The 27,334-nt window shown below is 39.9% G+C and overlaps 1 protein-coding gene across 2 annotated transcripts; it reads left to right on the plus strand.

Moving 5' to 3' along the window:
- Positions 1-16,294: 16,294 nt before the first annotated feature.
- On the plus strand, positions 16,295-20,134 carry LOC131910250 (cathepsin 8-like). 2 transcript variants are annotated; one of them, XM_059262226.1, is made up of 6 exons: positions 16,295-16,411; positions 16,529-16,675; positions 17,165-17,393; positions 18,020-18,178; positions 18,987-19,104; positions 20,035-20,134. In XM_059262226.1, exons 1-6 carry the CDS (start codon positions 16,328-16,330, stop codon positions 20,132-20,134), a joined length of 837 nt encoding a protein of 278 aa, XP_059118209.1. In that variant the 5' UTR covers positions 16,295-16,327. The 2 variants fall into 2 exon arrangements, with proteins under 2 accessions (XP_059118209.1, XP_059118208.1); XM_059262225.1 differs by having other exon boundaries at positions 17,165-17,389; positions 18,016-18,178.
- The last annotated feature ends 7,200 nt before the right edge of the window (positions 20,135-27,334 follow it).

Consider the following 27,334-nt stretch of genomic DNA (forward strand, 5'->3'; position numbering starts at 1 on the left):
TTCAGAGGTGGATATTGGAATTCTAGCATCCTCAGTTTAGTGGTACCCAGACATGAATCATCATTTAGTTAAGACATCAGTGATATAAGAGCCAACAGTAATTAGCAGAAGCACAGGGCCAAAAGCCTTCTGATGGCTGACAGAGTTCCTTATCCTCAAGGAGCGTGGAACTTTATCTCAGGTTCCCTATGACAAGAAATTCCCTTTTGATCTAACATTCCAGGGTGGGAGGGAAACAGGGACGATGTTTTCTCTTCTATAATTACTTCCTGCTGACATTGGGATGTTGTTATCAAGGTCCTGGAAAGCCAGAATGTTAGTCAAAGACAAGAGGGAACATTTTATTGACCAGCTGAAGAGATGGTATGTGTATCGGCTGAATTGGTCCATATCAGCTTTCAGCAAGTTCAGGGCTCATAGTCATTTGCAGTAGGTTGTCACCAGCAAATGATGTTTGGATGTATCTGTCAGCCAAGTGGAAACCTGTTGAGATAGATATAAACTAGGAACAGGAGTTAAAACTTACGAACTTATTTGGAACTTTTAGACCCATAGTCTTAGTAATTGTAGTATTATCAATTTGCCCTGAAATCCATAGTGTCTTTTCTATCTAGAGAACCAAGTATAGATTGGACTGAAATTTCCTTGGCCCAATGAAAAGCATCTGTAAGTCTATATTTAGAACCTGTTTATCTTTTTTTAAAAAGACTTATTAGCTTTAATTAATTAATCCATTGATCAATCAATTACTAAGCTGAGAAAGCTATAGCTAGTCCAGTCATAAATGTCATCAAAGATCTGAGAAGGATAAACTTTACCTGAGTGCAGACTTTTAAGTCTATTTAAAAAACAACATAGACTATCCATTACCCAGACTGTCATCATCCCAGGCTCCTATAGTCTTTATAGTGTTGGCAGGACAGGTGTCAGGACAGCATTGTCCACAATTCAGGTGGCATCTTCTTGTCATTGTTTCATATCTTCTTTGGAGACCTTGGGAGTCATTGCTAGGAGCTGGGGAGCTCAGAGTCTCTGTTTGCTGTAGTAAGCTTTTTATCAAATAATGTAAATGCCATATTCATCAGATCTTTCACAGGTTTGAGGACCATTATCTATTAAATGTATCTGAGCCAAACAAATCTAGGCCTAATCTTGAAAATATCTCTAAGTTTGGTAACAATAACCAGGACAATTTGTTCTCCTATAGATATATTAGTCAAATATACCTCTCAGGTTTTTTTTTATTAAAATAGAACAGTTTATGCTTTAAACTAGTATCTGAATAGCCAGATGACTAGTATTAACTTGTATTTCTTAACACAAAGGACAAACTCAGACATTCAAAACCAAAGATACATGTGGCCACATTTTTCATTCATACCTGTAGAGTAGACAGACATTTTTACAACTATGACCCTTTGGAGTCTCAATGTAACAGCAGAATAGCAAGACAAAGAAATCTGAAACATGTTTTTGTTTTTTTTATATATATATCAAGTCTTTTTTATAAAAACATTATATTTTATCTTAACCAACAATAATTTGAAACCAATTCTCTTAAATGATGGCAAGTATTTGTAACCCATTGAACTCAAATGACCAAAACCCATTGTTATGCCCAGATTGCCCCCAAAGAAGCCACCTGGAGACTTAGATGGAAGTTTACAAGCCACAGCAGGGGGCCTGTTCCAAATCTCTCATGCACAGCAGGGAGATTGGAAGGAGCGTGCCCTTTCTTTGTGAGGCTAGTTCTTAAAGGCACAGACCACATAATTCATCTCTCACAGCTTCCCTTCTTTCTGGTTCACATCAGTAATTTTTCATGTTATCTTTATTTCTTGTTTGTTAAACAACCGTGTCTAGGAGTTTTACGAGCTGTCTCTGGGGTTTGAGAAGTTTGGGATGTTTTATGACCACTTAGCCTCTGCCAGATGGTCATATATTCTGACTCTGTTTTTCTAAGTTTCTGTAGCTGATAAAGCCACCTGGGAAAAGGGGGTCTAACTTCTTATCTACACTTAGGAATCCTGGTTTAGGCTCCTCTTTGTCTGTAGGGGATAGAGGAAGGGGGGTTATTGAGGTTCTGTGGAAACAAAAGCATAATTTTCCCAGTATCTTGAACTGGTAATTTAACGTTTCTTTTTAAGCAATATCAGGACAGAGAAGGGTTAACAAGAGAAGCTGCTGGCCGGCAGAAGAGACTTTGAAGTTATCACAGTAAAGGAAGGGAGGGTCAAATTCTCTCTTTAGTGTTCACACAGTTTTTGTCAATTGCAGGCAGTCCCCATTGCCCTGTCCAGAGCTCCTGTCTTTGCCCACCTGTATGGAGAGCACGCACCCCCACCCTCCTGAGAGCAGCCAGCTGGCTGCAGTCCTGATAGCAAGAGAGCTACGGAGGGACGGAGGTGGCCTTTGCTATGCCTCTCTTTCCTCCTCTTCCTCTAGGAAAATAAGGGAGGTTAGCAGACAGAAACAAATAACATTTACACAGACAATTCAAGAACTGGAACATCAGCATTGAGATGATGGCCTCATTCACAGCCAGCAAGCCCCTCCTGCAGTATGCAAGCCCCACCTGGCAGGAGCTACCTGTTTATCTCAGTTCAGTGGGGGATGGGAGTGAGGGACCCAGTTCCCTCTATTGTGGCTCGCACATCCTTCCAGTGGGCTAGGCAAAGGTCTAGTGGAGAAGAAGGGAACTGTCCCATAGTGTCCGTCACAATCAAGTCAACAATGAGAACAATTAATACATTACATACAAGACCAAGGGCACACGAAAAAACTTTTCCCCAATAAAACAACCAACAAAGCTCCAAGAACAATGATAGCCTGATGTGCTCTGGGGGGGGGGTGACCCTCCAGGCTCAATCACATCAAAAACAATCCAGAGTTGAGGATCTCTATCCTAAATCAAACAGACATCAGGGGGCTTCCACATCCCTGTCAGTCAGACATGCACCTTTTTTCTTGTAAGAGAAGAAGAGAGTAAAGTAACAATGATCACAACAAAACATACAAAAAAAAACCCCACAAAATGGCTCTGACAATTTCCCGGGACAAAATACAAAGTGGCACTTCCTCCCACCGTGGGGGAAGATACCCAAAGATGCTCCTAAACCAAATGGTCACCTCTGAGGTGGCCTTAGGGCTCTGGGACGTCTCCCTTCGCTTCCAGGTTCACTGTCCGGACACGTCTGCCCCAGTGAGAGCCTGCAAAGTACAAATCGATCGACCGGTACAAAACAAAAGTAACATGACAGAAAAACACAGACAGGACAGAGTGTTGGGGACCGATTCCGGACAGCAGTGGCCTTACTTTATCAAACCTTACAAAAGCAGGAAGTTCCTGGCCTAACCTCGGGCTGTACAACTTCCTGGAGTACCTGCTAATCAGCCAGCTGCAGGGGCCTGGGACCAAAGTGACCTCACCCTCCCTTAGGAATTTTCCATCCTTCTCTCCGTGCTTCCCCTGTTCCCCCTCCCTGCCTGAAGCCCTGTTTATAAGCCTCAACACCCAGTCAATAAACGAGACCTCGACGCAACTCAGACTGACTCTGTCTTCCTTTATGCGCCTGGTCTCCTTTCTCTCTCACCCCCATTGATCTTTCAGGAGGTGCCTCCTCGAGTCTCATCAAATAACCTGGCCCGCGGGACGGGGCAACAGAGAGCGCTCTTACCAGTAGATGTCAATAAACCTCTGGACCCTTGGGTGTCAGGCAGGGGGAGTTTGAGAGAAAATCCTCTGCAAGGGCTAGTAAATGTGAAACACGCCCATCTCCTCTGCTTCCTTTAGAACATCTCTAATCACACCATAAAAACTAAAAAAGGCGTCGGGGACATTTTCCCCATCTCTTATTAATTTGTTAATATCTTTTCCAACCTTGTTCCAAGTCAGAGGGTGAATTCCTGGTCCATTAATCATTAACCAGGGACATTTCTCCTCCACATATTGGAAGAATTTCATCAAATCCTTTTTCTTAACTCTTATTCCTCTCTCCCTAAGATTACCTTTTCATCTCCTTTAGAAAAACAGCCTCTTTAGATAAATTTTTGCCCATGATCAATGGGACGACATACTTACCTTAAGAATCTCCCGCGTTGCACGAGTGATGCAGTCCGGGTGTCTCTACCCTGATCCTCTCCGGGGGCCCCTTCCATTGTCTGTCGTCCGGCAGGTCACCGTGCCTCGAGCCCCACGTTCGGGCGCCACTTGCCCGGTCCCACGGGCCAGGTTATTTGATGAGACTCGAGGAGGCACCTCCTGAAAGATCAATGGGGGTGAGAGAGAAAGGAGACCAGGCGCGTAAAGGAAGACAGAGTCAGTCTGAGTTGCGTCAAGGTCTCCGTTTATTGACTGGGTGTTGAGGCTTATAAACAGGGCTTCAGGCAGGAAGGGAGCAGGAGAAGCAGGGAGAAAAGAATGGAGAATTCCTAAGGGAGGGGTCAGGGCGAGGTCGATTTGATCCCAGGCCCCTACTGCCGACTGACAATCTCCAGAAAGTTTATCTAATCATATATCCTGCAGTTAGGCCAGGAACCTCCTGTCAAGGCTTGATGAAGCAGGGAAGGTCACACAAAGTTCGGGACACAGCTGTCCGGAGTCGGTCCCCAACATTCTATGAATGTCTATGGCAAACTGGGCTTAGAGTTGCCTCGTGAAGAGATACTCTTCCTGTGTTTGTGGCTCTATGTTGGTGTCCATCCTCATGGCTTTCCACAATACCTTGAGGAAGTTTTTGTGTGCCTCTTTATCTCCGTGAAGTTTGTGAAGCAATTAATTATAATTGATTGATTATATTTTAGTATGTCAATGACCTTCTGTAACTTAGTAAAGAAAATGCCTTCTCAGCTATTCATCTTAAGCATTGTTTCATTTTCACTCAGGATTTTGAGTGGAAATGGCTTCATCCCTGGTTGGAATGCTGTACTCTACCTCTACTTTGCCCCACCAGGTAGTCATTCCTGGCTGGGATAATCTGACCTATTACCCTCTTTTCTACAGCACTGAACATCCTTCTAGTAGTAGCATCTCATCCTTCCAGGCAAATTCAGATATTTTATTTAGCTACTCAAATGACTGAATATACTGACCTTTGCTTTCAGGGTAGTTTTCCCTATGGATTAGGGATTTTGCTGCATCCGGCATGGGAAAAATATCTATGTACACTATGCTCTTATGTCTGTTAACTTTATTCCACTATGACAAAATTCTATCAACACAGCTAGAGCTCAGGCATTCAGGACAAGAATAAATCTAGATACACCAAGCTCTTTATCAGTCTACTTTATTTCTCTGGGATAAAATCCTGTCTCCATAGCTTCAGTCCAGTTCCCTCTCATAGTCCTGCTAATTGCTAAGCTCTTATGCTACCAGCCTCATCTTTATACTCTGTTTCTTCTCCCTCCATCTCTGCTAGCTCTCTACTCCTGGCTCAAGAGTTCTGCCTTACCATCTATGTTACCTGTGTGTTCTTCTCTTCTCCCTGGTCATGCAGTTCTCTCCACTCTACAGAAAATGCCTGTGCCTGGCCACTCAGTTCTCTACCTCCTCAGGAATGTTGCTCTACCTTCCACCTTGATATGTAAAAACCTCTTTTGTTCTTAGCTGATTGCTCTGGGGAGCCACTAGGCCTCAAGGCAAGAGGATGACCTGAGCTTCATTAGCATAAGAAACAAAGCTATGAGTCTCTTGCCAGCTTGTCTTTGCCTAGTGACCTCATCCAAGTACTAGCTACAGCAGGGAAGTTAGTTACCTAGAAGTTCAGCAGGTCTGAGGAGCTGAACTGTTTGCCAATTGGTCTGGGAAAATTTGGGCATGCAAGAATTTCATAGCAGAAGACAGTTGAAATACTAAAAGCTGGATAACAAAATAGTCATAATAAATGGCTTGCCTTTTGACAGATCCTTGGCCAAAGTATAGCTTTAATACACAGCTGAATCTCTATAATATATTCTTGTGGCATGCCACATCTCCCATTCATTTTAATTTATTTTAGCTCTGTCGGGAATAAGGAGATGTGGACCACTGTGATCCTAGTCTCTCCTTCAGTTAGCTCCCTGAGAGTGCCTAACAACTGTTACTTAGCTACAAACCCTGTGAACTACAACAAAGTTTGGCCTAGCAAGATATATGAACTGGCGTAACACTGCCACAAACATTATGGGAGTTACTAGCCACTTTCTGATTGAATTTAAGCTCTCTTAGAGGAAACAACATTCCTGCGAGAGGGATTTGAAAGGCTTTTTTACCCTTTTGTCCTTTGAGCAAAATAGACAGGGATTTCTTGAGTGGAGGGACTTTTTAAGTCATTGGAAGTCGAGATTGATGTCTGAAAATTTCTCCCTAGGTGTCACCACTTAGTATGAGGAAGATAAAATACCCCCCTCTTTCTCTCATTTGTAGATCTTTTTGTTTGTTTGCTGTTTGTTTTTCTTGAAATACTTTCTATTTCTGAATACCATTCATATTTCACATATGCATATAATATGTATAAAAATGCTTATGTAATTTTTATGTACCTAATAGTTAAAATAATTAATTGAAATATGAATTATCTTAGATCTAAATTGTATATATTTTTCTTTTTCTTCTTTTCTCTTTTATTGAAAACAGATTTTTTTCTCATACAATATATCTGATTACAGTTTTTAATTAATTAATTAATTTTTTAAAATTATTTTTTATTTAAAGAACATTTTTTTATTTATTTTACATACCAACCAAAGTTTTTCCTCCCTCCTCTCCCCCAGCCTCCCCCCACTTCTCATCTACCCCCTCTGCTTCCACTCCTCCTCTGATTCCATTCAAAAAGGGACAGACTTCCCATGGGCTTGAGCATAGCATGGCATATCAAGTTGTGGCAGGACCCAGCTCCTCCCCTTGCATCAAGGCTAGACAAGGTAATCCAGCATGGGGAATAGGTTCCCAAAAGCCTGCTAAACTCCAGGGACAGGTGCTGCTCTCACTGCTAGGAGCCTTACAAAGAAACCCAGCTACACAATGGTCATATACATACAGAGGAACTAGGTTGGTCCTATGGAGGCTCTCTAACTGTTGGTCCAGCGTCCATAAGTTCCCATGAGCTCAGGTTAGCTGTCTCTGTGGGTTCCCCCATCATGACTCCCCTGGCTAGTATAATTCCTCCTCTCTTTCTTCAGGAAAACTCCCAGAGCTCAGCCCAGTGCTTGGCTGTGGATCTCTGTATTTGTTTCCATTACTTACTGGGTAGAGTATCTCTAATGATAATTAGAGTAGTCACTGTAGATGTAACCAACCATCTTATTAAATAAGAAACACAGAGCCGATTCAGAGAAGAAAGCCAAGAGGTCAGAACTAAGAGCCTTACCCTTCCTGCTTCAGCTATCCTGCTTCAGCCAAGAGAGCTCTCCGAAAAAGAGGCCTACTTCCTGTGTGTATGTCTTTAAATAGTCTAGATGTTCTGCCTTCTCATTGGTTGTAAACTAAACACGTGACTGCCTCGTCACTGCCTGTATGTACCGCCCTCCAGGTCCTTAAAGGCGTGCGCCACCACCGCCACGCACTTGCTATGGCTCTATAACTCTGACCCCCAGGCAACTTTATTTATTAACATACAATTAAAATCACATTTCAGTACAAGTAAAATACCACCACATTTCCCCTTTTCTATTTTAATAAAAAGAGAAAAAAAAAGAAAAAGGTTATAACTAACAAAAGAAAAACTATATACAAAAGTACAATAACTATATACAATATATACAAATAATAAATGTCTAAACAATGTCTAGTCCATTTGTATTTGACAAATTCAGAGATGATAATTTCATTATCCTATTTTGTTAAGTCCAAAATGTATCTAATTCACTTTCTATCCTAATTAATCTTCAACTAACTAACCTTCAACTATAACTAACTAATCTTCAACTCCCTCAGAGACACAAGAAGGAAATAATATTAGCTAACAAAAATAAAAACAGAAAGTGCATGCAAGCAACTTCCAAAAAATTTGTGAGTTGACAGAAACAGCCAACTGCCTGGACAGTCACCTGAGGTTTCTCCGCAATGCTGGGGCATCATCTTCAGCCTATATAGGCTTAGCATATCTGACAGACTCATTTGTGAAGTAGGATGTACACAAGGTCAACAGTTCAACCTCACATTGGGTGAGAGCAGTCCATGCACCAGAAACACCTGAATTCCACTAATGTCATGTCATGATTAAGGATTTTAAATTCTGGAAAATGTTGATGGTTTTTTTTAGTTCAGCTCTCCATTCTTCTTGGCTGTGTACATATGGCTTCATCTCAGCATCCCGTTCTTCTCCACATCTCTCTATCAAATGCCAGTCTACTATTGAGAGGCGTGAGCTTAGTTACTCTTCAAGAATAACTGTTTCAGCTGCTGTTCCATAGCACATCAGAAGCTATCGGCCCACTGCCTGTTCAGCTGCCTTCGAAGAAAAGGGCACTGTACCTTTTCCGAGTTGCGAAGGCCACGTCAGGGATGGTGCCATATTGTCCTGGCCTCAGAAGATGCCTTTTGATAAAGCCATAACCACGCTTGTTTAGGCAAGAATCAGTAGTCCTTTGTTTCATGTCCTGTCTGTCCATTTTGTCATCAGTTGATTCGAGGATACTTTGTTGTCCAGTGGCTAACTTTTGCCACAATGAAAGCTAACTCCATACGCAGTTTCTTCAATGCCCATATTTTCTCTGAAGTAGATTGGTACTGCCAGGAGCCGACATGTCTCATAGTCATAACAAAAAAGAAAAATTTTCTAAGTTATTAAAACATTTTAAATGCCATATTCTGTAGATCTCTGAAGGGTTTGAAGATGACCTATCTAAAATATATCTGCTCAATTTTTAAAACATATCTAATATGACTACAAGTTCTATTGTAATGTCTACCTACTAACTATCATTTCTTTATATCCTAATGGTAATAATAACATTCAAGGATCAGAAAATTGCATTGTTAAATGAACGCTATAAGTACAATTAGAAATATACATATAGCATTTTCTAACAATATCAATTTCAATATATATAATTTGTGTACAATATAAAACAATCCAATCCAATATAAAGTATTTAAAACTAGTAATTGTCTTTTTCTTCTTCTTTCTTTCTCTCTCTCTTTTTTTTTAAATAAGAACCTTAAATCTAATCTGCTTAGTCTTTTTCCTAACCCTTGACAACAACTTGTAACCAACCCCCCTAAATAATGAAAATTATCCCAGACCCAAAACTCATTAAAAAGACCAAAAAACCACCCACCCCACACCACCTCTTTGGGAATGTGGGCGTCGTATTCTTAAAATTGCTTCCTGCTGGGTATGGGCGAAGTTATCTTTATCCTGAAAGAAAAATTTTAGGTTAATTGTCAAATTCTAGGAAAGGTAACTATATCCTTCATTATCCATTCTGTGTATAATGCCAAAGTTCAGGGTTTATCTCAAGTCCTTATTCAAGTAGTCTTTGAGACTGGATCATCTCAGCTAGTCATCTCAAAATTGCTCTGAGCACCTTGTAGTTCAAAGCTGATCTGTAGATGATGTTTGTCAGCTTAGTGATGTTATTATTGTCCACGTGGAATTGTTGTTGTTGTGGGGCCCCAACTTCTTCCTGGAGACTTCAGTGGATGTTAGGCCTGGCCGTGAATTCCTGCAGAAAACTGATAAGAGACTCAAACACAAAGACATATATATGCAGCTAATTGAAGCCTTTTTTTTTTTAGAATTAATCAGTACTCTATATGACCATTCATATCTTAGCGAAGTTTAAAATGTATATATATATCTATATATCTATATATATTAATCTTGTAAGTTTTGATATAAAATTTATACTTTAAGAAAAGTTTAAAGAATCAGAATAGAATCAAAGAGTTGAGATTAGTAATAGAATAGTCCCTTAATTAATTTGGCTTTTCTCCTGTCTCATAGCAGAAGATGGCTCTTTTATTCTGGCATGATACAGGGAGTTTGCATTTTCCTTTTAACAACATGCTTGAGTTTAAAGAAGGAGAGAGCCATTCTCCAACTCCAAAGTCAGCTTTAAATTTTAATTGGACTGGGACTATTAGAAGACCAATAGTGTTAAATCTTTAGAGAAAATCAGAAACAAACATTTAGGAAGACATAAAATTTTTTAGATAATATATACCCATACGCCATTTCACTCTGCTTCCTGGGATAGATGATTTGTCCCTTTTCTTCAGTTGTCTTATTTGTCCAGTGTTCTTCAGATTCCTTAACCTTCATTCTCCTAAAAGACAAAAACAAAAACCTTTCCCCAAGACGAATTTTGGGGATGTTCCTTTTTGGCAAGTTATTATCTGATTAAATGAAAAGACATGTGTTACTGGTATAAGTTAGTTTAAATTGGATGTTCATGTTGGTTGATGAGCTATCACCTCCTCTAATTAAGAGGTTTCTTTTGTTCAAATCGAACCTTTATCAATTTTGATGGTACCCACAACTTATCTTCTCCTGTAGAAACAAAAGCAAAACCTCGTCCCCAATGTAACACATACCCTGGTTTCCATTCTGAGGTCAGCACATCCTTAAAATATATAGGCTGATTTAATTCTGTAGTTTTTTCTATTATCCAATGTCTCTCTGCAGCTGTTGTTCCTTTCTCATTGGCATTAAGAAAATTAGCCGAACGAATGGAAACACATAAAATATGAACCAATGGCTGAGGGGTCACCAACTGGATCAGGCCCTCTGAGTGGGTGAGACAGTTGATTGGCCTGATCTGTTTGGGAGGCATCCAGGCAGTGGCACCGGGTCCGGTGCTCATTGCATGAGTTGGCTGTTTGAAACCTGGGGCCTATGCAGGGTCCCTTGGCTCGGCCTGGGAGGAGGGGACTGGACCTGCCTGGACTGAGTCCACCAGGTTGATCTCAGTCTGTGGGGATGGCTTTGCCCTGGAGGAGATTGGAATCGGGGGCGGGCTGGGGGGGAGGGTGAGGGGGGCGGGAGGGGGGAGAACAAGGGAATCTGTGGCTGATATGTGGAACTGAATTGTATTGCAAAATAAAAATTAAAAAAAAAAAAGAAAAGAAAATTCAAAGTTAATAGAGCATTATGCAGTCTATTTCTGGGGGTTTTTGTTGCCCTTTTCTGTTTATTTAGCATATCCTTTAGAGTTCTGTTTGATCTTTCTATAACTGCTTGACCTGTAGGATTATGTGGTATGCCTGTAATATGCTTTATATTGTAATAAGCAAAAAACTGTTTCATTTTGACAGAGACATATGATGGAGCATTGTCAGTTTTGATTTGTGCAGGTATACCCATGATGGCCATAACTTCTAGCAAATGAGTGATTACAGAATCAGCTTTTTCAGAACTCAAAGCAGTTGCCCACTGAAATCCTGAATAAGTATCGATAGTGTGGTGTACATATTTCAGTTTTCCAAATTCTGCAAAGTGAAACACGTCCATCTGCCAGATTTCATTCCTTTGAGTACCCTTTGGGTTACATCCTGCTGGTAATGGCGTTTGATTGTAGAAGGAACAAGTAGGACATTTCTTTACTATTTCTTTGGCTTGTTGCCAGGTTATGGAAAAATCCTTTTTTAAACCTTTACGATTGACATGATGTTTTTTATGACATTCTGAGGCCTCCAGCACATTTCCTATTAATAACTTATCAATCTCATCATTGCCTTGTGCTAGAGGGCCTGGCAGACCAGTATGGGATCGAATGTGAGTTATATATAAAGGATGACTCCTTTTCCTGATTGTATCTTGTAATTGAATAAATAATGAAGTTAATTCTGAAGCATCAGGGATAAATTCTGCAGTCTCAATATGTAATACTACTCTTTCAGCATACTGAGAGTCAGTTACTATGTTGAGAGGTTCTGAAAAATCCATTAATACCAACAGAATAGCATATAATTCTGATTTTTGAACTGAATTATAAGGACTTTGAACCACTTTACTTAAATTTTCTGATTTGTAACCTGCCTTTCCTTGTTTGTTGGCATCTGTATAAAATGTACGAACTCCAGATATGGGCTTTTCCCGTACAATTCGAGGCAAAATCCAATCAGCTCTCTTTATAAGATCAATTCTATCGCTTTTGGGATATTTGCTGTTAATTTCTCCCAAAAAATTACTGCAAGCTCTTTGCCAAGGTTCACTTTCTGTCCATAATTTTTCAATGTCCTCCTTAGTTAAAGGTACGACAATTTCTGCTGGGTCTATTCCTGCTAATTGACGAAGTCTCAATTTTCCTTTCCAAATCAAGTCAGAGATTTTTTCCACATCAGTTTTTAATTTTTTGTTTGGTTTATTTGGTAAAAATATCCATTCTAATATAATATCTTCCCTCTGCATTAATATTCCTGTAGGAGAATGCCTAGGAGGTAAAATAACCAAAATGCAATCCAGCTTTGGATCAATACGATCGATGTGCCCTTCATGTACTTTCTTTTCTACCAAGGCCAATTCTTTCTCAGCTTCAGGTGATAACTCTCTTGTTCTATTTAGGTCCTTGTCACCTTCTAAGGTTTTGAACAAATTATGCAGTTCATCATTTTTTACCCCAACAATAGTTCGTAGATGAGAAATATTTCCAAATAATCTTTGAAAGTCATTAAGAGTCTGTAGTCTATCTCTCCTAATTTGCACCTTTTGGGGTCTAATTTTTTGTAGCTCTATTTTATATTCTAAATAATTAATAGAATCTCCTCTTTGTATCTTTTCAGGAGCAATTTGTAATCCCCAGCAAGGCAAAATTTTCTTTACGTCTTCAAACATTCTTTCTAAAGTATCTGCATTTGAGTCAGCTAGTAAAATATCATCCATATAATGATAAATTATAGATTTAGGAAATTTTTTACGTATCACTTCCAATGGCTGTTGTACAAAATATTGGCACAGAGTTGGGCTATTCAACATTCCCTGTGGGAGGACCCTCCATTGAAATCTTTTAACCGGTTGAGAATTATTATAAGTAGGCACTGTGAAAGCAAATCTTTCTCTGTCTTTTTCTTGTAACGGTATTGAAAAGAAACAGTCTTTTAAATCAATAACTATGAGAGGCCATCCTTTTGGTAACAGAGTAGGCAGAGGAATTCCAGATTGTAGAGAGCCCATTGGCTGAATTACTTTGTTAATTGCTCTAAGGTCTGTTACCATTCTCCATTTACCAGATTTCTTTTTAATAACAAATACAGGAGAATTCCAAGGGCTGGTTGATTCCTCAATATGCTGAGCATTTAACTGTTCTTCTACCAGCTCTTCTAAAGCCTGGAGTTTCTCTGTTGTTAAAGGCCATTGCTGGACCCATACAGGCTTGTCTATTAACCATTTTAAAGGTAGAGCTGTTGGTGTCTTTGGAAGATCATCAGTTGTTGTGCCCTGTTCTTGTATAATATGGATGGCTGGTGACCACTCAGAATAATGCCTTCTAATATTTCTCTCAGAAACATGTGCTAATTTATGATTTGTTTCTGAGATTGGAGGGATGTTAATCTGAGTATTCCATTGTTGCAACAAGTCTCGACCCCACAAGTTCATAGCTATGTTAGCTACATATGGTTTCAATTTTCCTCTCTGTCCTTCTGGACCTATACACTCGAGCCATCTTGCACTCTGTTTCACCTGAGATAATGTCCCAATTCCTAACAGTTGAACATTTACCTCCTGAAGAGGCCAAGTTGGATGCCAAAATTCTCGTGCAATTATGGTAATGTCTGCACCTGTGTCTACCAGACCAGACAACAAAACACCATTTATTTTTATCGATAATTTTGGTCTTTGTTCATTAATAAAAGTTTGCCAAAAAATTTTCTTTATATTTGCTCCTGAATTTTCTCTTCCGTCTGTTTCATCATCCTGACCAGCATGACTTATTCCAATAGGTATTTGGTTATTTAATTGCTCTGGGTAGGGGTTTCCTCTACGACTGCAGGAAAGGTTTGAACTGGATTTGCTATTGGGGCCTGCATGAGGCCCCTCTGGGAGTTTCCCGAAGACTGAGGCAAAGGATTACCCTGTCTGTCCCTTGTTGATCTACATTCGTTGGTCCAGTGTTTTCCCTTACCACACCTTCTGCATACTCCAGAAGGAAGGGGCTTTCTGTTGCCATTGTTCCTTGAAGAAACATTGTTTCTAGGAATGACCTGTTTACAGTCCCTTTTCAAATGTCCTTGCTTTCCACATCCAAAACATCTAACATTCCTCAAACCTTTTGAAATTGCTTCTCCTACCCATGTATCGTCATGCTCATGAGCTTCAACATTAACCGTATCTCTAATCCAATCTTCCAAAGGTGCAGATCTTGCCTTTAACGGCCTGATTATTGTTTTGCATGCTGCATTCGCATTCTCAAAGGCCAAAGATTCAATTATTATCTTACTAGCTTCTGAATCCGGGACCATTCTCTTTACTGCTGAAGCCAGTCTTTGTAAAAAATCTGTGAAAGATTCTTTTGGGCCTTGTACAACCTTTGTAAATGACTCAGTTTTTTTTCCTGGTTCCTCAACTCTGTCCCATGCATTCAAGGCTGCTGTTCGACATAAAATTAGGGTTTGGACATCATATAAACATTGTGTTTGTGCTGAAGCATATTGACCTTCTCCAATAAGCTGATCCTGGCAGACTTGTATTCCTTTATCCCTCCACTGCTTTTCTATGTTTTTAGCTTCGTCCTTGAACCAAGTTAACCACTGAAGCCTTTGACTGGGTTCAAGAACAGCTTGTGCCAGCTCCCGCCAGTCCTGTGGTACAATCCTATTATATGTTGACCAAGAGTTTAACATTTGCTTTACATATGGGGAATGCATACCATAAGATACTATTGCCTCCTTAAACCTTCGTAAATCTATCATTTCAATTGGAGCCCAAATATTTTGTGTAGTCATTTGATCAGGCGACTGCTGTACGGTTACTGGACAAACTAAGGGTGACTGTGTGAAAACAGGCTTTCTTTCTGTAACCCTATGATCCAATCTTGAAGCAGCTTCACTGTTAGTTTCTTCTGTCTGAGTTTTTACAGGTTTAATAGGTTTTTCTAAAGCTGTCATCCTGGCACTTAAATTGACTATCTTTTTAAATAGTAAAATGAGGATAAATATAGTAATAAAATGCATAATTCGATCAACAGTAATCTTCTCATATAGCTGTTCCATTGTCAGACTGTCTAAAATTGCAAACAAATTTTCTTCCAATGTACACAGAAAACCCATTTTTTTTTAATGTGGAAAAAATTTTTTTCTTTTAAATAGTTTCCTTTAAAATATCTGATATGTTAAGTGACTTACCAAGTCCTTGTAGAACAGTACCAATCCGAGGGAATTTCAAACAGCCACCTAGTGTCCGAGGTGCGAGTCCAGAGAGAGAGAGAGAGAGAGAGAGAGAGAGAGAGAGAGAGAGAGAGAGCAAGCAAGCGTAGCCACAAGTTCTGCCTAAGAGCTTGAATCCAGCCACATGTTCCCACTTGAGCCTAGTCAAGCCTTGGCTCTGGCTACCTTAAGCTCCAACCACGTGCGTTGGTTTTACAGGCAGGGGCCCTGTTCGGCAGGGCAGGCCTGAGTTGTTTGTAACACTGGCTTTAAGCAAGTAGCTCAAGGTTAGTCCGGCCTGAGGCCAAGCCGACTTGGGCCCGGGCTAGGGAGCCGGCCGCCCTGGCGGGAAACCAGACCTGCCGGCCGCCCTGGCGGGAACCCGGACCTGCCGCCAAGCCAAGTTAAGCGGTTTTAATGGATTCTTGTCACGTTGGGCGCCAAATGTAGATGTAACCAACCATCTTATTAAATAAGAAACACAGAGCCGATTCAGAGAAGAAAGCCAAGAGGTCAGAACTAAGAGCCTTACCCTTCCTGCTTCAGCTATCCTGCTTCAGCCAAGAGAGCTCTCCGAAAAAGAGGCCTACTTCCTGTGTGTATGTCTTTAAATAGTCTAGATGTTCTGCCTTCTCATTGGTTGTAAACTAAACACGTGACTGCCTTGTCATTGCCTGTATGTACCGCCCTCCAGGTCCTTAAAGGCGTGCGCCACCACCGCCACGCACTTGCTATGGCTCTATAACTCTGACCCCCAGGCAACTTTATTTATTAACATACAATTAAAATCACATTTCAGTACAAATAAAATACCACCACAAAAATCATCCACTGAGAGAACAGGGGGCCAGGATCTCTGTTCCTAGGTGTGTGGCCAATGACTTTTGATGCAGTATCCTGAGATCTGTCTCATGATCTGTATTCACCTCTAGCAGTGAGTCCCCTTGATCAGCTTGTGTAGGGATTTGATTAGAAAGAAATGTCATCCATTATGTTTATTTCCAGGAGGAAGAAGGACAGAAGAGAACAGTATGGGAAGAAAACATGAAACTGGTCAAACAGCACAATATGGAATATAGCCAAGGGAAGCACGGCTTCACCATGGAAATGAATGCCTTTGGTGACATGGTGAGTGTGATATGCATTGCTTCACGTGGTGGTTTTTTTGTTTGTTTGGTTTGGTTTTTTTCAATTCTTTATGTGAAGACTTTTGCTTTTAAATGATTTAAGTTCTTTTCTTTGAAGACTGGTGAAGAATTCAGGAAAATGATGACTGATATTCCAGTCCAGACTCTTAGGAAAAGGAAAAGTATCCAGCAACGTATGGTCAGTTATGTCCCCAAATTTGTAGATTGGAGTAGGAGAGGCTATGTGACTCCTGTGAAGAGACAGGTATGACAGCATCACATGATTGTCTTAACTACTGGGGAGACAAAAAGAATTGACATCTCTGTATGTTGAGTGTGGAGTGACACATAATTCACTTTTAATAATTATATATATATATATATATATTTTATTTTTAGAACATTTCATATGTTTGTACAATGCAAATTGGTCATATCCATCCACCACTACCTCCTTCTACCTAGAGACCTCTTACCAATCACTCTCCAGACTTCATGTCCTATTTATTGTTAGTAATAGCAATCAGACAACATTATGTCATGTCCATATGTTAATCTATACACATGTGCAAGTGTGTGTGACAATTCAGTGGGGCACAAGAAAACTACCAGCAGTCAGGTCCCCAAGAAGAATGAAAACCCCTTCCCTTGTCACCAATCACCTGCTAATAGTTCATTTGTTGACACAGTATTCAGCTTTCTGATTTAGAGGTATTATTTGTTTGTGGATGACTGTCTTTTCTTTTCTGCTTAGGGTATATGTAATTCTTGTTGGGCTTTTTCTGTGGCTGGTGCCATAGAAGGACAGATGTTCCAAAAAACAGGCAGACTGGTCTCACTGAGTCCACAGAATCTCGTGGATTGCTCTAGACCTGAAGGCAATCTGGGATGTTATGAAGGGAATACTTACTATGCTTTAGAGTATGTGAAGCATAATGGAGGTCTGGAGGCTGAGGCAACCTATCCATATGAGGCAAAAGTAAGTGGATTTTTTTTTTTTGAGACAGGGTTTCTCCATGTAGTTTTGGTGCCTGTCCTGGATCCCGCTCTGTAGAATAGGCTGGCCTCAAACTCACAGAGATACTCCTGGCTCTGCCTCCCGAGTGGTGGGATTAAAGGCATGTGCCACCGCTGCCCAGCTGTAAGTGGATCTTTTATGCTAGTGTTGTTTTAGCCAGCTTCAGGCAAGGGGTAATTGCAGGACAGTTCACTGTGTTCACAACTCACATTGGAAGGTTGAATCACTGCACACCATCAGTGGTCTCATTAGAGTATCAGTCTTTGCACAGGTTTCTAATGTGATGGTTTCCATGTAGCTGTTGATGCTTCTGTGTACACAGAGAATATACAAACCATTCCACATATAATGGAGGTTTCTCCCTGTGAAAATTTTGTACAGACTTAAAGACCTATGAGGTGTCATGGAAGGCATGAGAGTTGATTTTCAGTTCTAAATCTCCCAGTAACATTTCACTTCCTGGGATGATTTATAACAATCCAGACATGGGGGTGCTCAGCTGCAAAGTGCAGGGTTGTAGTTCTGATGAATGCTCCCCAGGAGGAGGGTGGAAGTAACTGAGCCTCTTATCTCTTTACCTTTTAAAGGAAGGACGCTGCAGGTACCGTCCTGAACATTCTGCTGCTAGAGTCACAGACTTTGTGTTTGTCTCAAAGAATGAGGAAGCCTTAATGCATGCTGTAGCAACTACAGGGCCCATCTCTGTTGGAATTGATGCTAGACATGAGTCTTTCAAGTTGTATAGGGGAGGTAAGCAAGTGCTCCTTGGTGTTTCTCAACCTTTGAGTCTCAACCACTTTGGGGGGCGAACAGTCCTTTCCCAGGGGTCACATATCAGATATCTTGCATACCAGATATTTAGATTACGACTCATAACAGTAGCAAAATTACAGTTAATAAGTAGCAATGAAAATAATTTTATGGTTGGGGAGTCACCACAACATGACGAAATGTATTAAAGGGTCTCGGCATTAGGAAAGTTGAGAACCATTGTTCTAGATATTAATGAGGAATGATTGTGAAACTCCTGCTAGGTGTAGAGACCAGTTTTCTATGTATAACATTTGATCTTAATAATTAGATCATCAGATTTCTATCTATTGTTATGCAATAATCATGTGTGTGGTTTCCATTCAACATGTCATTCCTATGCCTGTGAGCACTTCATAATTTATAATTATTAAGCTTAATTAATCAACTTTTCTCTACTTTGTGTACTTTAATATTGAGAGATTGTCTTTTTAGAAATGAATTCTAAAGAGTGTCTTGAATAAAGCACTTTATGTTCAGTTATGTGTTCTTGGAATGGTGTCCTATTAGTGAAAACCCAAGGCGAGAAGGCATCATATGCATGTAGGAAAGCATTTATTTATAAAATTATGCTCATTTGTATTTCTTTGGCATTTGATGAGAACATGCCTCAGGATTCCTGTTAACAATGGCTCCTATTTTTGCTGGACTTTTTTTTTCCAATTAGAAAAATGCCTTACTTACTGTTTTTGGCCATAGTCACTATTAGGTTGCTGGGGCCTCTCACTCCTTTGATTTTATTTTTCAGGTATTTATTATGAGCCAAATTGCAAAAGTGATGTCATCAATCACTCTGTTCTGTTAGTTGGGTATGGCTATGAAGGAAGAGAATCAGATGGAAGGAAATACTGGCTGATAAAGAACAGGTATAAATTGCAAATATTATTTATATTTAAATTTCCAAATGGATTTTCTGTTTGGAGTCAGAATCTGGATAAGAGATATTTCATTTTGATCAATTGTGTATGTGTATGCAGTATGCCTATTTGCATGTGTGTGTGAACCAATGCTGATATCAGTTGTTTTCCTTAGCTGTTCTCCTTTGAGGCAGCAGATCTCACTGATCTTAGAATTTACTGTTTTGTGTAGTTGCTCAGCGAGCCCGCTCTAGGTATGTCTTCACTTATGGTATTTTAGGCAAGCTGCAGTGGCTCCTGGGTTTAAAGTAATTATTATTTTCACTGATGTGAGGGTGTTTGCATGAGTTTATTCTACATGTAAGCAGGTGCTCAGGGAGACCTGAAGAGGACATCAGATTTCCCCAAACTGTAGTAACAACAGGCTGTGAGCCGATTGACACGGTTGCTGGGAAAGGAACAAAGGCTCTGTGGAAAAGCCCCATGCTCTTATGCATGAATCTATCTCCAGCCCCCATCCTGGCTTTTAGTGGGATCCTGGACTTGAACTGCAGTTCTTTCTAGTTTATGGCCAGCACTTGACCCTTTGAACTTTCTCTATGGCTAGAACAACCAACTCATAATATGTGATCACAATGTTCAGATTCAGCCACCAGTTTCCTTGGGTGCTAATATCGTATTGGTGTCATTGATTTTTCTAAAATCTAGCATATTTCTTAGCTCTGTGCCACATGTGGGTGGAAAGATGCCCTGCTTTTTCACTGCTATGACTTTTGCAGTCCTATCTGAGACAAGTCTTGGTTCTTGAAAGTTGACATTCTGCATTTTCTGATCATTTTGTTAAGTTGGCTTCTGGCTCAGTGTTTACATGAGGAGTTATTGTAATAAATCCACTGTCTTGTGTTCTTTTTACTAAATGGGAAACATGGTTTCTTTCAGTCATGGTGAAAGATGGGGCATGAATGGCTACATGAAGATTGCCAGAGACAGGAACAACCACTGTGGAATTGCTACATATGCCATCTACCCCAGAGTGTAAGCTGCCTGAAGGTAGCAAGGAATGATTAGACTGTGGATAGCCTGTAAAGATGAAGCATTTCCCCTTTAACATGAATAATCTCTGCTGCATGGATACAATACTTGAGTCACTGAAGAACACATTGTGATGTGAATTCTGTGGTGTGTTTATTCCAGTAAGACATGACAGCTACTGTAACTGAAGCTCTGCACTGATTTGTATTTGATTCCTGTAGTAACTTGATTTTAATTTTTTAAGGACTGTGCCAAATGATGTCTTTAAAAAGGTTTAAGTTCAAATGTAGTGCCTGTCTTCTTACTGTTTTGATTGTAGTGATTTTTTTTAAATTTAAGTAATTTTACTTTATTTAATACATTTTTAGTTAAAAAATTATATTACTCCTCCCCTTTCTTTGCTTCCTCCAACCCCTCCCATGTCTCCTTCTTCTAACTCCTCACATATCCCTCCTCATTTCTTCTCAAATTGATGGATATATAACAAACCTCATGAATCCAATTTTGTTGTTTATGTGCACAAAACTTCAGGACTGATCACTTTGCATTGTATAGTTGATTAGGGGTTTGTTCCTGGGAGAGCTCATTCTCCTTCTCTTAGCATTCACAACTCCTGCATTTAAGGCTTAGGGGACATTATGGAAGAGAGGGCAGAAAGACTAAAAGACAGGGGATCATGAAGTCTGTGAAGAGACTGTGTCTCCTAGAAATGGCTACTGGTACGATACATGAACAATAACATTATCAATAGATGTACTAACTCAGAAGGAGGACCATCTCAAGATTCCCACTCTTAGGCAAAGGACTACAGGTTATTAATTCAGTGACTTTTTTTGTATTAAAACAAGTAATACAGCATGAAACCATATGTTTTTGTGATGTTGGTGTTCTGGAAGAAAGAGTAGATGGCTCTTTTGTTATAGTCAATATTCTATCTTTGTGTGTGTGTGTGTGTGTGTGTGTGTGTGTGTGTGTGTTTTACAAAATTTTGTGTATCCACTATTCAATCTTGAGTTCTGAAGTATGTATGAACATTTCTCACTTTAAAGTTTTAACTCATATGCACTTACCCAGTTTCAATTGTTTTCCACTCCATGTAATAAGATGACAATGTGTGCTACTTCACTGCATTGCACTGGCTTATGAATCTCCCTTGTCTCTTACCTCAATCCTGTATCCTACCTTTCCTGGGACTGTGTTGAAGACATTAGGGTAATTGGATTTTCAGTTATATGAATTTCATTCAAGTGACACTTTCAGAAGCCTCAATGCCTCAACATACAAGAGTACTGAAACATGTCTTTTTTAATACAACCTTCTGAATCACTGTTCTAGTGTATTATTAGTTTCTATTGTTAATGTTTGAGCTTACCTACCTGATGTACTAAACTTTGCCATAGGCATATATGTATGAAACACACACACACACACACACACACACACACACACACACAGGTATTATGTGTACATTCATATATGTCTATAGTAGTACACACACAAATATACATACATAGTTTAGTACCAACATTATATTCAAGTACTTAGCATAGGTGTTAGAATGTATCCTGATGAGCATAGTGTTATTTTGGTTTTCCAGTGGTTTGACTTTGGAGACTAATGAGTGCTTCTAGAGACCTTAACCACATGGGGAATATATAGAGATATGTCAAGAAAGTGGTTCTCTCAACATCTAGATTGATGTTGTCAGATCAAAGTGTTATTGTACTATTGGGTTTGTTATACCAGATATAGGAGCGTTAATGCCTGGAAATTTTTACTAGAGAATTCATTTAAAGCAACTGTCTCATTGGCACTGCCCTTACAGCAAAAAATGGCCCTACCAATGTACTACACATAATATCTAGTGGGGGTTAACTACAAGCCAAACTCCTTTGAAATGTGTATTCCATTCTTGATAAGGAATAGACAAATGTTGGCATATAATTGGCAATCATAGACAGAAATACAGTTCTATCAAGCCTTGTTTTCTACTACTATCTGATAATTCCTCATGGACATAATTTAGTATAATAATTTGCTCCAATCCTGTGTGTTTGACAACAGGCAATCTAGTGGCCTTGTTTAATCGTGGAAAATGGTGATTATGGTGCAGGAAGACATATTAGAGCTGTGGGAAGTTATATTTCATAGAATTTTCCATAAATAGTCAATATGATTCTAGACTGAGTATCCTCAATAAAGATGGTGGGTCACCAGCCAAACATTCCAGCAGGCTCTGTTGAGTCTGTGTGCAGGTGCTTTCCCAACTGGACTTTGAGGCATAGTTTTGTAGAATTTGTCTTGTGGGTTGTATACTTTTTTCTTTCCTGAAGTTTCTTTGGTTAAGGCCTTCTGACATTTTCCCTCCTTTTGGAAAAATAAGCCAAACTTATGGCTTATCTTAGAAAGAAAATCCATTTCTAAGTCATTTTAAAAAAAAAAAAATTGTCCATTTACTGTTTCTAGCAAGCCCCAGGCCAGGGTCTATTCCACTGAGGAACTCCATTCTCCTACAACCGGAAGATGCTGAATGTTTCTGGGTGTAATCAAAGAAGGTTGACTATTTACGGATATTGGCTCATGATTTGTTTATCTTAGGGTTTTAAGTTATGGCTTGTGAGCTATGATTGTTAATATTTGGCTGTCAGTATTATTGTGATAGTCTAATAGCCAGTTCAGGGAAAAACACTAGGAGTAGTGTTCCCTTAGGAGGGTCATGGCCTAGGAACAGTTAGCATAGCAGTGATGAACCCAGAACCTGGAGACCTCCCATGAAGAATTAAAGTAGTGGGCCTTGCCATTACCTAGGGGGAAGTCTGTTTCTGTCATCATAGTGGCTACTTCCAGATTTGGCTGGATCATTAGGTATGTGGAATTGTGCCTGACAGGTTACTTTCAGTAGCTGAGATGGTTTGTTTCTGAGTTCTATGATTACTCTGCAGGTACAGGGAATTTTCTGGACAGTGGGAAAGGCTACAATGGACTGTGACCATGAGCAGCCTTTGCTTGGGAACATTTGTCATATAGACCATGATACACACAAGTTTGGGACAGCTATCATAAATAGTTATTAATGTCTGTCATGAAGGCATGAATGGAGTAACCATAACATGGTACCTGCTGGCACAGGAGAATTTCATCCTTGTGAAGCTCCAGCATGGGCTTATTCCATTTTTGATGTATGCATCAATAATTTGAGGGTAAGTTCCTCCCACAGTATCAGACATTTGTATTTTCTCTGTAATGGATAGTGTTTTGTGGATGTGTAAGTCAAGTATAAATACTGGATCTCATGAAGTGTATTGGTTTATTCACTCAGAAGACCTCACTAGAACCCCAAGCAGGTAGACCAATGAATGAGGTAATCTCAGAGACTGTTGGGCAAGAAAGACAGAAAGTAATAATCATGGCAGATACAATGAGGAATGCCATCCCTAAATAGGATGGCCCAGTCATGTGATATGACACCAGAAGAGTAGCCTGAGGTCATCCAATATCTCACAAGAATAGCTGGAGCATCTAGTACCTTGGGAGTAGTATTGAGATATCCATTATCTCAGGGGAGCTTGAATCAATTCAATGACAAGATTACTGTGGCAGCAACTACTCCTGAGTATCTTGCCCACCCATTTGTTACATGCTGTTAAATGCTTGCTTAGGTATCCTACAGACTAAGGAGAGGGACCTATGGATAGAGTAATTACTGCTAGGAATGTGCCCTGTCTCTCAGTTATGACAGATGGATGATGGGCCAATGGACACATCTAAGGCAGAATCCTTGACTAGTGTCTCTTTGAAGTTTTGAAGAACCTGTTGGCACTCAAAAATCCATTCAATCTTAGTGAATCCCTGACTTTTGGGTTTCCTTGAGAGGCTGATAAAAGGGCATAGTCAGTTGTGCACAATCAGGAACCTAAATTCTGTAATATTCTGTAACTATAAAGAATGCTTTCATCTTCTTGAATATATTGAGATTTTGGAACACCAAAAGAGATCATTCTTCTCCTGGTTTTAATATTCTCTTTCTTTTTGTTAAAAGGGGGCTGAATTGGTGATTTGTCTTGGTATGATCGCGCTTCTTTCTGTGACACATTGTAGCCTCTATCAGCTGTGAGACTAAAAAGGAATTATTTTCCTCAGGAAATACCTCCTTCAGTAGACTCACATAGAAGATCATTTACACACTGTATCAGGGTGGTCTCCAGGGGAGTGTATCACATCATGACTTAAAAGAGAGCTACAAAAAATAATTTGTGGATATTAAAAAAAGCCTTTCAGGAGAACAGATCAGATGACTTGTCCAGGCCTAGGAATGGAGTCTTCATATGCAAACAGTCACTGGCTATCTGAGTAGTGCTGATAAAACAAAGTATCTTCAAAATCTAAAACTGAGTAATGACATATCTAGGTAAATGTGTATAGAAGATATAATGATTAGAAATGATCGAGTGGGACCACTGCAACCTTAATTAGAGATCTAGAGTCATTTCCATTTGTTAGGACCTTCCCTAACACTGAGGATGGGGTGTTATATAGACTGGAACATTTAATTAACAACCCCTGTTTCTTAAGCTTTTGACTATGGGATTAGTCCTTTTTTGACTTCAGACATTTTGTGATATTGTTTTTGGTGTAAGAAATGGGTTGGATATTTGAGACGTATGATAAATGAAGTGGTTATTTCCCCCTTTTCTCTGCTAGTTCCATCTGTCTATATGGAGGTGTTGATATTATTGTACACCAGGAGCAGGCAGCAGTATACCTTGGAGGAAGAAGCAATAGGACCTTGGTCTTGGACCATCAGTCTCTTCAGATCAGAATGAGGGGTAGAGTCTAAGGACTTATTAAGTAGGTTGAACAGAAATGGAGATTGCCACACCAACTCCAGTGTCGTCCATGTGACATGAACAATTATGTCAATAATAGCGGATGGGAGATACGTGTCCCACGTGACTAAGCTCCCTGGAGGTCCCTGGCAGAGTGCCCATGTTAGGCCTCCTTCTCGAAGGAGACATGCTTCACGGATCATGAACTCCCTGGGCTATGGGTTCTGTATAACTGCTTTTCTGATAATGTTCTAATTAATCTATGAAGCACAGCCAAAATTAATGAATGCTTGGGTTGTGAACTATGGAGGAAAGGGGAAGCTGGACATGGATCTTAATTAAATATAGCAGAATGAGCTAATTTTTAAGACCTCAAGCCACTAGATAAAAAAGTATAATAGTTCAGGCATTTCTAGGGAATGAACACTCACCCACTAGGAACCCTGTGGAATCCCAACTAAAGTGATTTATGGCAGAAAACATTATCTCATAGGAGGCAGATGGTGGGCCCCTCTTTTGAGGAAGTTCAGCATGGGAAACTTAAGGACTACAGTAGAACCCCTTCCCCTTACAGGCATAAAAGTATGAGTCCACATTCCAGCAGGTAAAAAGGTTTTATATTAGAAGAGATATATGGTAAAGAACTGAAGAAAGACTTAGGGAGGATCTGCAACATCCAAATTGCCTAAACGGGTCATGAGAACCAGAAAAGTAAAAATGAATAATAAACTAGTGAGCAGCTGAGGTAAAGATGAAGGACACAGCTGCAAGAAGCCTACACAAGTCTAGGGACTGTACTAAGTTTAAAAAACATAGACTGCTCTTTGGGTCATAAAGTTCTTGTGGGTGAAGGGATATGTCTAATATAATTGTGTGCTTGCTGTTTTTTAAAGATGATGTAATTGAATTATTGCCAAGCTCTTGTTGTTCCTTGTATGACTTGATAGTTTTCTTTTCTGAATATAAACTACTGATTTGCAAAAGTAAAATTACAGCAGATTCAAACCACTTCTGAGTTTGTTGTCTGTCTGTCATTCAATGAATCCTTGCCTTCCTGACTACCCAAACCCTGGTTCTCCTACAGTTGTGGTACCCCTGATGGGCCAGTCCATGGCAGGAGATTTCTACATGGATAGGAAAACAGCTGAGTAAAGTAACAACTTAGTGGCTGACTTGATATGACTGAATGGTTGTAGGCCCCTTTAGACTGGGGACAAAGAGAAATGGGAAGGATAACAAATAATGCTGTAGTGTCAACCATGCAAATTAATTCAGTCTTCTACAATCAAAATTGCTCCTCGTTATTGATGGGCATAGCAGGAACCAACATGGGAAACCCCCATGATCATACATCATGGAGGAGATGACATAGTCAGTTATTCTGATTACATAGCTTACAGATGGGGCAGTGTCCTGGTAGAGGCCTCCATTTCTGAGGGCACTCCCATTGAATGTGGCCTTTCTGTCCACAGTGAAAGCATGTCCCTTGTTTGAACTGTTTCTAGTAGACAGCCTTCACCGGGTTGCATCTCACCGTAGCCATTCATTTCCCATGCATTTAGCTCTTTCTTTTTCTTTTGATGTTCAAGGTTATGAAAGACTGAGATTGGAGCTTGGAGAACAGCATCCAGAAGATGGCCTGGTTCAACCACCAGGTTTTGAAGTTGTCTATGAATGTCTTGGCAAACTGAGCTGAATGTTTGTCTTTTAGAAGCACCTTTTCTTCCCGTGATCTTGATTCTGTGTTTATGTATATTTCTGTAACATCTCATAATCTCTGGAGAAAGGTTATGGATGCCTCGCTGTCTCTCTGAAGTATTGGGCAAGTGAGACTACTAACAGGCTTGTTTTAGCATTTTATGACACTCTATGACTTAGTGAGTAAAATGTTTTCTCAGTCATTCATCTCTAGTCTTTGATATCCATTCAGAATTTTCAGTGGAGATGGTTTTCCTGGTTAGCAAGTCACCTTGTATCTCTGCTTTTCCATGAGCAGTGAGCTAGTCATTGTTTGTGGTGGCCTGAAAAATTCTCCTTTCTAGAGAAGCCAGGTTTTGTCCTTGAAGTAATAACCTTTCCTTCTAAGACAATTCATATATTTTACTTACCTGCTCAAATGACTAAACATTTCTGTTTTATTGATACAATCCCTCAACTCATTTTGAATTCATTTATTTCTGTCAATGGAGTGCAAATCAGGATTGTTGTGATCTCAGTCTTTCCTCCAGGCAGTTCATTGATATTCTCTGACCACTCTTACTCAGCTATGAACCATCTGCTCTTCCAATAAGGTCTGTCTTGGAAAGACATTCTCACTAGTGCAATAGAGGCATTTACATCATGAGAGTTACCAATCTCTTTCTGATTGGATTTAAGTTCCT

Source organism: Peromyscus eremicus, chromosome 5 (genome assembly GCF_949786415.1).
Source record: "Peromyscus eremicus chromosome 5, PerEre_H2_v1, whole genome shotgun sequence".
Lineage (NCBI taxonomy): Eukaryota > Metazoa > Chordata > Mammalia > Rodentia > Cricetidae > Peromyscus > Peromyscus eremicus.